Below are 10735 nucleotides of genomic sequence, written 5' to 3' on the forward strand. Positions count from 1 at the left end.
TTAGTTTTAATTAGTATGTTTTGTAGTATTGTATTTTTCCGGCAATAATCTACAATTGGAAAATTCAATTTAATAGATTACTTGTCTACATTGTAATGCAGACAACATTTATGGATCTTTAACATTAATTTGGCATTTGAATTATAATGGATGAACATTCAGGGCAGGTAGGGGGAGGCCTTCTGGAGGGTGACCAGCGGCCAGAGCGCCCTAGGACTAGAACGGCTGGACATCGGGAGAGAATCTGGAGAAAGGGCAGGTGGAGACCGGGGGGCTGTAATTTACACCGGTTGAATGCTAACATACGGCAAAAGTCCTGTCCCCAGGAGGCCGCAAGAAACTGGAGGAAAGCAGGCTCCTCCCCTTCCAACACCTGCTTCGATATTCCAAAGTCCTGGCAGGAGAAAGGCAAGGGGAGTCGCAGAGACTGGGGAGCGCTGGGCCGCAGAGACTGTGGGTGGCCTCCGGGGGACTGTGCCCTTTCCTGGGAGATTTCTGAAGGTCCTGAGAGAAAAACAGACAATATCTGACTTGAAGGCTGACAAACAAGTACTTGCTCACTGGTGATGTTATGGACGGGTCCTATCGGCACCAATTCAAAAGTCTAAAGACACAGAGGATAAAACTGAGTTCTTGCCTTTCTGGTGAAAGTTTATTTCAATAAAGGAAAGACGGTATCCTCTGTTGACATAAAACGGCTGATGTTGCCCCTTTGTTTTGGAAGAACAAGAAGACAGTGATCCCTATGTCACAACCACCCAAAGTCTACCAGGAGAACTGGAAGATGTTATTGAATGACAGCATGTTTTGATATTAAACATGGAGAGGTGCATAAGGAGGGAGGGTGCAATTTGCTCAGTTCAAAGGTATCTACACTGACGTCTGAGAAGTGTTAATGAACTTCTTTCCACACTCTATGGATTAACCCATGGTTAAAAAAAAGAAAAGGTTTGCTTCAGCGATTAACCTTTTCTCCATCTTTAAAAACCTAATGACAGATGCAGCGCAGGGCATTTTTATGGACGGAAGGGCCACGCACAGCCCAATCCCCTCTCTGGCCAGATTGGTGCAAAACTCTTCCAACTCTTCCTCCCCCAAAAGTATTCTCTCTCTGCTCTACTAGACTAGTCCACCACTAGTGCATCCGCAGCCATGACCACTTTCGATGACATCTTGGAGGAGGTGGGAAACTTTGGCCGCTGCCAGAAGCGGGTCTTCGCCCTGCTGTGTATGGTCTCCATGCCCTGGGCGGGGGTCTACGTGGGCATTGTGTTCCAGGGCTTCACCCCGGAGCACTGGTGCCGGGACCCGGCCATGACCGAGATCGCTCAGGGCTGTGGCTGGAGCCCGGCCGAGGTCCGGGCCCATACTGTGCCCCTGGTGAACAGCTCCGGTGCGCTGGTTCCCAGCACCTGCACCCACTACGATGTGGACTGGAACGCCACTGGGATGAGCTGCAACGGGCCTGACCTCAGCAAGGCGCCTGTGGTGTCTTGCAAGGATGGCTGGGAGTATGACTACGAGGGGAGGCAATCTTTTGTGACCGAGGTAAGGGGCTTTTTCGTGTGAAATGGTGGAATGGGTGATTTGAATGTAATTTATTTTGTTTTACATGTATACTGTATTAAAATATTTTTCAACCACTATGCTTCGGTACACTAGTGTTCCGTTGGAGCTCATCGGCTGTGCCATTAACATTTTTCTAAAAATTATGGAAAATTTGCTTTTGTGTTGCAAGATCAAAATTGCAAGTCCGTTCTCATTAATCAGTTACAGCGAGGACACCAGTTCTGTGTTCATCAGAACCATTTTCACTCTGAAAGTGACGACTTTTGTAGTGATGAAAGGTTCGACTCTTTTTTCTTAGAAAACGAGACATTCGATTCAGAACTCTTTGTTCATTTGATTCAGTTGGCGTAATGCACGGTGAGTGAGGAAGGACTTCCAGTGTGAGATGATCGAGAGCTAATTATTTTCAGTTTTTGAATTGACAATTCACTCGCTTGCCCACTCTTTTTTTGGAATGACTCCTGGCTCCTGAGTCACACAAGTCACACAAGTCTCACAAATTAATCGTTTGAGTCTTGCATCACTATTAGTAGACTAGAATAATAAGCACAGTTCCACATGTTTCTGACGTTCTTAATGGTTAACAGGATAGTGGTGTGGGATTATTAGAAAAATATTAGAAAAATGCATCAAAGAACTAATACATTTTCTGAATGTGGGTGTGTTCTTTGCGTACGGATGTGTTCCTAGTTCGACCTGGTGTGTGCAGACAGTTGGCTGGTGGACATGTACCAGGCCACCCTCAACGTCGGCTTCCTGGTCGGCAGCATTGCTATTGGCTACCTGGCAGACAGGTGAGGCCAGGATTGGTTAATATGGTTTGGTAAAGTGTGGAGTTATGGATAATGGTAGGATCCACTCTTAGCTCAGCGACTGAGCAGGCAACGCCAAGTCCTTCTCATCACAGAATTAATAAAAATCCATATTAAGACTATAGTGCACATTCACGCTATACTATATAACATAAAACCATTTAATTACATCTGCGTATTAGTGGTCTTGTTTAGATCTTTATATCTGTTTAACATTTATCCCCTTTTCCAGGTTTGGCAGGAAGCTGAGTTTTCTGATGTCCAACCTGTTGAACGGGATTGCAGGCATCCTGGTTGCTGTGGCGCCCAACTACGTATCTCTGCTGGTCTTCAGAACCCTCTACGGCTTTGGAGTGAAAGGAGGATGGGTGGCCGGCTACGTTCTGAGTAAATACAACCCAGGATTAGAGCCACATGAGAAAAGAGATTATTCTGTATAAAACAAATGGAACTCAAAAACATCTCAAGAACTAACCCTGATTTTTCCATCCCCTTGCTTCTTATCTCTCTCTCTAACTCTCTCTCTCTCTCTCTCTCTCTCTCTCTCTCTTCTGCTCTCTCTCTCTTCATCTCTGTGCATCCATCCAGTAACAGAGATTGTGGGAGTGGACTACAGGAGGACGGTGGGGGTGATCTACCAGATGTTCTTCAGCGTGGGCATCCTCATCCTCCCCCTGTTGGCCTACTTCATCAGAGACTGGCGCTGGCTCCAGGTGGTCATCACCGTGCCCTACATCCTCTTCCTCTCCTACTACTGGTCAGAACTTGATCTCTATGTGCATTTTATGTGTTTGTTTTTCAGAGTTAAAAAAGATTGTAGGTTTACGAACCCTCAAGAGCATTCAAAATGTGTCCCACAGGTTTATCCCCGAGTCGCCAAGATGGCTCCTCTCTCAGAACAAGTCTGCCAAAGCCGTGGAGATCACAGAGGCCATGGCCAAGGAAAACAAGAAAACACTCTCCAGGAAAATTGAGGTAGTGGCTAATCTTGCAATGAAGGGCATTATGGAAGTACTTCCAGCACATATTTTCAAGAACAAAATAAAATTCTGCATCTCTCCCATCAGCACAAGATATCTTCTTACTCTTACTCTATTTAGTATACTCAGCTGTAGAATAGAGTACTATCCTCTATACTAGCTAATCTGCAGAATTATTTGGGTTGAGGATCACTTTAGTTTCTGGGGGTTGTAGTCCATAACCCTTTTAATATTAGGACAAATGCTGTAATTTTCTGCAGACGATGAGAGACGACAATGCTGACACCTCAACGGCTTCCTTCATGGACCTGATCAGGACTCCAAACATGAGGAAACACACCTTAATCCTCAGCTTCAACTGGTGAGGGCTTGTTTCAGGCGTTTCCATATCCATGGAATATGCATCATTTTCTGGATATCGTAGTTTAATGTTTACACTGCGTTTGACTGCACCTGATAGGATTTTTAAACCAAACACAACAGGTGTACAGAAAACATTGGCATACTTAGTGAGCTAGAAATTTAGGAGTGATGAGCTTGAATCCTCCCATTGGATAGAAGAGTAGAACCCAATAGGTGGATGCAGGGGGGCAGCAGGCAGCAGGCAGCAAACCAGGTAGGGCAGGAGGGGTGGCTGCCTCAATAGGCCAGCACATAAGGGCGTGGAAGTGTGTGGCGCTGTTGAGTTGTCTGACAGAACTAGCTACACAAGCTACACCTAATTTCTTAAATGCCACATCCTTTGGAGAATCCAGTTTAACAAGTGCTGCCATTTAGTAAGCACCCATGTAAATAACTTACTGCTTAAATAGGTATATATGAATAAATATGATATATTGTACATTAAACGCTTAGAAACTTGTAGTATGTCAGTAAAAATGACAATGGTTTATCAGACATTTTTTGTTGTCCTTTAACTTTACCACTATTCACATTATTTGGTTCACTAAATCACTGTTTTTCAACTGCTGAGAGCTCTCCAAGTGTGCCATGAAAAAAATAAAATAAAATAATGGAGACTCGATCAAAATTGCAAAACTGTTCTTACTGATCAAATTCATCCCTTCCTGCCAGAATAGCAGCTCTGAGTTAATCAGAACCTGTTTAACTCTTCAAGTGAGGACTATTTGTAGTGCTGTAAAGTTTGACTTTTTTTGGAACACACGATGAGTGAGGAGGTGATTCCTGTGAACGATGAATGAGAGTCTGTTGGCTCTGAGTTGTGAACGGAATTCTCAAAGGGTCACATTAAATATGAATTATGCCTTGGCCTTTTTTTTTTGCCTTTGGTCATTGTTTTCAGAGGTTTGAATTTGTTTTGTTTTAAGTTTATTTTGAAGATTAATTTGCTCGCCCCCTCTTTAGCCAGGTTAACTCCCGAATCCTTAGTCATTTAAAAGATTTGTTTGGTACGAATGAATCGTTTGCCAATCCTGCATCACTACTAGCAGGCCATAACAAAAAGAACAGTTCACCTGTTTCTGACATTTTTAATGGTTAACGGTGGTGTGCCATTGGATTATTTACTATTGGGAAACATTGCACTTAATGTATACCCTAGTATACATCAGTTTGTATGTAGACTATTCAATAACCACAGTCTTACCACTCAGTGGGGGGGACTGCAATGCTGCAACTCAGAAACTTCCCTTAACCATCACAACTGGCAAATATTAGATACCTTGGCATTGATATCTTCAACAATCTGTCAGATTTGTTTACCCTAAACTTCACTCCATTGCTCAAATCCATTGAAGAAGACCTTATTTGATGGAACAACCCACCCGTCTCACTTATTGCTCGGCGCAGGGCTCACCATGTGGCCTCCTTCGCTGGGGGGCGGTCTCCTGTCGTCATACCGGGCTGCTGGGGTACCTCTCCTCTGGCTCTCAGTGTGTGGGGCTGCTCGTTGCTGGGCAGTCGGGCTGGGGGTAGAGGTTCCACCGTCTGTTCTGTGTATCCGCATGCTCGGCGGCTAGGGGCTGACCAGGGACCTGATGGGGTTGGGGGCTGCCTGGCATGGTGGAGGCGCATGGCGGGCTGCTCTGCACCCGTGGCTGATCGCTGTAGGTTGGCTGCCACCAGGTACAGGAGGTGGGCTTTCTTGGGCATGGTCGGGTCCAGGGGAAGGGGGTCCACGTGGTTGTTCCCCGGCCTGCTGCGCCCCTGCATCACTTTGGTCGCGCTTCGCCTAACTCATACTCAGCGCATACACCACACGATAGGCCGAGGGCTTGCGGGATGGGTGCAAGCTATGTTGGTGTGGATGCGGCGGGCAGCTGCCATCTTGCCTGTCACGCTCCTGCCCCAGCGTGCTTCCCGTCTGTCCCAAAATTTTAATCCTTCTCACATTAGCTCAGAACACACTCACAAACCAATCCTACTCTGAACAAGGAGGGGTGTGAGTGATTCTGATTCGACTTGCCTGAAGGACTCGCACTCTCAACCCCGCAATTTAAACTGCAATAGCCAATAGCACACATCGAACACTGGAGTTTTCCGGGGTGGCGGGTCGCTGGCGGGTCAGTGTTGGGGCATGGTTGGCCCGGGGGCGGCCGGGTGGGCCCCCCTGCCGGCTGGGCTGGAGTCCTGGCGGCTTGCGCCTGATGGCTTAAGGTGTGCTGCGACCTGGTGGGGCTGCGGAGAGCGCCGCCGGGTGATTCCAGGGCCCCTTGGGGGGCTGCTTGCTGTTGTGCGTGTGGATTGGGTTGTAGGGGGTGGCTGTCGGCCTTTTGCTCCTGCTGCACGGCTTCTCTGAGGCAGGTGACCCGGGTGCCGGGGGTGGTGGGTGGGGCGTCTGGTCGACTGCGGTTGGGCGGGCCATGCGGGGCCTGGGTGGGCATGGGGGTCCTGCCAGCTGGCCTGCGGGTCGGGCCCTTCGTGCGGGGTGTCGGTCTGTCGGCGCGGGGCCTGGATCCGGGCCTGCAGTCTATGCCTGGTGCCTGCGGCTGCGTCTTGTGTCCCACACTTGGGGGTAGGTTGTATGTGTGCGCACCGGGGGTGTGCGGTCTCCTCTTGCTCCCTGGGACTGGGTTTTGCTCCTCGGGGCCGGGCGTAGGGGTTGCTCCATGGCCCATCGGCTTCTCTGGGGGACGAGGGGGTCTTCTGTGGCCGCAGGGCAGGGTGCTCAGGGCTTACCTTGAGCTGCAGAGTGTCTACGCGGCTGCGGAGCTCGGGGGAGGCTTTGGGGCCCTCTATGCTGCTTGGATGACACGACATAATACCGACCTTATACACCAGAACCAATTGGGATAAGTCATGTACACTCACCGGTGGACACCTTACACACACACACACCTTACACACACACACACACACACACACACACACGCACACACACACACACACGCACACACACACACACATGCACACACACATACAGGCGGTCCCATCACACACACACACACAAACACCTGCTTCGAGTGCACCCCAGCACCCCCTTGGTTGCATTACTCTCCTTTTCTCCCTCATTTACTGCCATTGCTATGACAGGAAGAGGCCACGTGTGTAGTTACAGTTTCCTGGACCGAATGAACTGTATTTCAATACATGTTGTTGTCCAATGTTGTTTGGTTTTATGTTTATTTGTCTCACCCGTGGTGATTCTCCCCCTCTTGGAGTAGTGATCGGTTGTTTATAGACATAAACATGATAAATAGATCTTAAAGAGGGGAGTTGGTGTTGGTTCTCTATAACCAAAAACTGTGCTCTTGTCATTCTACAGGTCATCCACAGGAAAGAGTTATTGCAGCAGTTCTTGATGATTTAAGAATAAATATAGAGTTGCATTGCAGGTTGAGAACTCCACTTGCAGACTAACTCTGTCCTAGATGTAATGGCATACAAATACTCTTTGTTGTATGTCCAGCCTGCTGATGAGCATGCTAAATAACATTTAAAAAAAGAAAAGTATACCCTAGTATGGCAATTTAGAAGCCGCTTGTGTCTTCAAAAATGTTGTTTTGTGATTTGTGATAATTTCTATGACTTTACAATTAAGGTCATGTTAGTGACAGCAGTGATTAATGCCTGTAGTTATGAATGTGTTGTATTGAACTGGGCATTTCTGAACTGAACTACTTACTCACATAGTCATCAGGAAATTGACCTTTTCTTTGAGATGCTTTAAATCAGCACAGTCAGCGTTTGTTTCTCGGCCTCTGCAGGTTCACCAGTGCCGTGGTGTACCAGGGCTTGATCATGAGGCTGGGCATTCTTGGGGGGAACGTCTACGTGGACTTCCTCATCTCCGGGCTGGTGGAGTTCCCTGCCGCTTTTCTCATCCTCTTCACCATCGAGCGCATTGGCCGCCGCCTCCCCTTTGCTGCCGCCAACATAGTGGCTGGAGCTTCCTGCTTCATCACCGCCTTCATACCGGACAGTGAGCCAAAAACCATGCTGTAACCGTGTTGTTTCATATTCAACTCTAACCACCTCCCCAATATCATAATTTCTCATGCATTTTCTATGCACATAAGGTATGTTCTGGTTCAAAACGGCCGTGGCCTGCATCGGTCGGCTGGGCATCACCATGGCCTTTGAGATGGTGGTCTTTGTCAACACTGAACTCTACCCCACTTTTGTCAGGTGAGAGGCCGATACACGTTACACGTCACATATTACACATTCTTTAGTGTACTATTCCACTCCATACTATTCCAAGAAATCCACTTGTTTACAAGTCAAGATTGACACTTGGAATTTATTTGAATTCAATCACGTTGCGTTTCGATTTGAATTCCATTCCATTCTTCTTGGCGGCTCCATAAAAAATTGATAAGATGTGAGTGGCTTGAAGCACCGGGATAGGATTAAGATGTGACTGTGAGGGCAGGTTACAATAGCACACTGGCTTCAGCCCACAGCTCACTGTAGGAATTCTGCGAACTGGAGCTGCTATATTCAATCACAGTTCTACTACGCAAGCCAATGTGGAGCAATCTGGAAAAGAGAAGAACTTGATTGTGACCTGTCTCATCTGCTCTGAAGTTGGCAAATTTGAAAGACAGGGGGGTCTCTGAATTGGAAGCGGAAAGGTTTTACTAACCATCCCCACTCATAAAACATTATGTTAACGATCAACAGGTAAAGAAAAGTGAAGAAATACTGTGGTGATGGACCACTTCAAAAGGGTTTTGACCAAAGTTGCAACTCCATGACTTTGGAGTTGTCACTTAAAAGACTTCGGACTGGGACTGGACTCGGTCTCGCCTCTATATTGATCTTTATGTTTGGAAGCCATTTGGCCTCTGGAATATGGAGGTCACTCGGCCTGCGTTCGTGTTTTACCCGATGCCAGGAACCTTGGCGTGTCTGCGTGCTCCACGCTATGTGATGTCGGCGGCATCATAGCGCCCTTCCTGCTCTACAGACTGGCGGTCATCTGGCTGGAGCTGCCACTGATCATCTTCGGTCGGTTTTTCAATTCATAAGCAAGTGAAATTGACATGATTTTGTAGAGTTGAGTTGTGAGGCTTGACAGTGCATTTTCCTGCAGGGTCCCTGGCGTTCATTGCCGGCGGCTTGGTGCTGTTGCTTCCCGAGACCCGGGGGGTCCCCCTGCCCGACACGATCGACGACATTGAGTTCCCCAACAGGTAAGATCTGTCTCCCGCTTCTCCCCATCTATTTTATAGAGTAAAAACACAATGGTGTGGTTTTTAACAAGGCTATGGGTGTGTGTGTGTGTGTGTGTGTGCATGTATGTGTGTGTCTGTGTGCGTTATCCCTTTCTTTCCTATGCAGAGCCAGAGAGAATGCTGCGCTGGAGAAGCAGCAACTGGCCAACCTGTTGCCCCCCATCACTCAGAACACAGACCCAGTCGCTGTGTGAGCCCCATTGCTGCATGTCAGGGGACGTTGTGTGACCGAAGTATTTATTTATGTGTTTTTTAAGAGCTCTGTATATACAGCATATATATACTGTATATATATATATATATATATATATATATATATATATATTAGACAGAGAGTGTGTATAGACTAAGAGAGAGAGAGAGAGAGAGAGAGAGAGACTTTAAGGTTCCTTTATTTTCAGTACGAGAGAGAGAGAGAGAGAGAGAGAGAGAGAGCATACAAATTCCAAATGGAAAATACCTCTTAAAATTATTCCCGACCCCCTGATTTGGACTAGGGACTCTGTTGTTCTAGTGGTTTACCTGCGTCAGTTTAAATGATCAAAACCAATTCTCTCCAATTTGAGCCATGGGTATGTCAGTTCCGTGACATTCATAGAGTACGAACTTAATTGGGTCCCTGGCCCTTTTGCTGGCTGGACCCCTAACAATAACATCCATTCAACATACAGTATGATTGACCAGTCCTACCATTGTGGGCTATTCCATAGTAGAGTCATATGGAAGGAAATCACAATCTTCACAGTTAACAAATATCTATTCTAAGATTTTTGAATGTCAAAAAAGGGTAACATACTGTATCATAAAGGGCAAAATGCTTCAATACACAAATGGGTAGTTCGATTTTTAAATGCAAAAATAAAAATCCCTCTACAACAAAAAATGAATAATGTCTTACTTGTGTTCACGTGTAAACCGTTTGAAATAATAATATGAACACACGGACTGGATCCTGGAGTGGAGTGGAATGGACTCAGAGGACGTGCTACAGTACACATTATCCTGCTTATTACACGGCTACTTACTCAATAAAAGGATACATTCAGACGGAAAATTTATTTTAAATTATTCTAATGATTTGAATTGAATTGTGATACAGAATCACTCCCATAGTCAGCAGTATACACATTTGACCTTTCCTTTAAATTCTTTAATGACTTAATAGTCATTGTGTGCTGAATACCTTGTGTCACCCTCGCGAGCACACTGAGTGAATATCTTCTGTTTACTTTGGCTGCCATGTGTATTTTTTTCAAATCCAAGGTCGCCAGGGTCCGTATTTATTAACTGTATCAGGATAGGAAATCTCTCCAAAGATTCTCAGTGACGCAAATTTGGCCCTACTTTGAGGCAGGAGTAAAAGCCTTTCATCAACTGTCTTTAACCGAGGAAACTACAGGAAGCTTTATAATAATAATAATAATAATAATAATAATTATTATTATTATTATTATTATTATTATTATACACTTTTCATAAGTTGATTGTTGGAATATACACGCTTGTCCCTGAAGTGCATTACTTATTCAGTTCACTTATAAAAAATATATTATATAATTCATATATATAATTCATGTATATATAAATTATATACTATTATTATTATTATTATTATAATTATTATTATTATTATATTATGTACACATGTTCATATTTTTCATAGGTTGCAGCATATGAAGATCATTGACCAATCAGAGACGCATACACAAAGACTAGAAAAAGACTTTCCAAGCTG

The 10735-nt window shown here is 45.6% G+C and overlaps 1 protein-coding gene across 1 annotated transcript; it reads left to right on the top strand.

Annotated features, from left to right (window-relative positions):
• Positions 1-1152: 1152 nt before the first annotated feature.
• LOC307227563 (solute carrier family 22 member 2-like) lies at positions 1153-8962 on the top strand (the record flags this gene model as incomplete). The annotated part of the gene is made up of 10 exons (XM_079996926.1): positions 1153-1548; positions 2260-2363; positions 2614-2768; positions 2970-3138; positions 3242-3356; positions 3622-3722; positions 7528-7742; positions 7840-7948; positions 8661-8773; positions 8859-8962. 10 exons carry the CDS (start codon positions 1153-1155, stop codon positions 8960-8962), a joined length of 1581 nt encoding a protein of 526 aa, XP_079853052.1.
• Positions 8963-10735: the final 1773 nt, after the last annotated feature.

This window comes from Zeus faber, assembly GCF_960531495.2.
Source record: "Zeus faber genome assembly, chromosome: 2".
Classification (NCBI taxonomy): domain Eukaryota; kingdom Metazoa; phylum Chordata; class Actinopteri; order Zeiformes; family Zeidae; genus Zeus; species Zeus faber.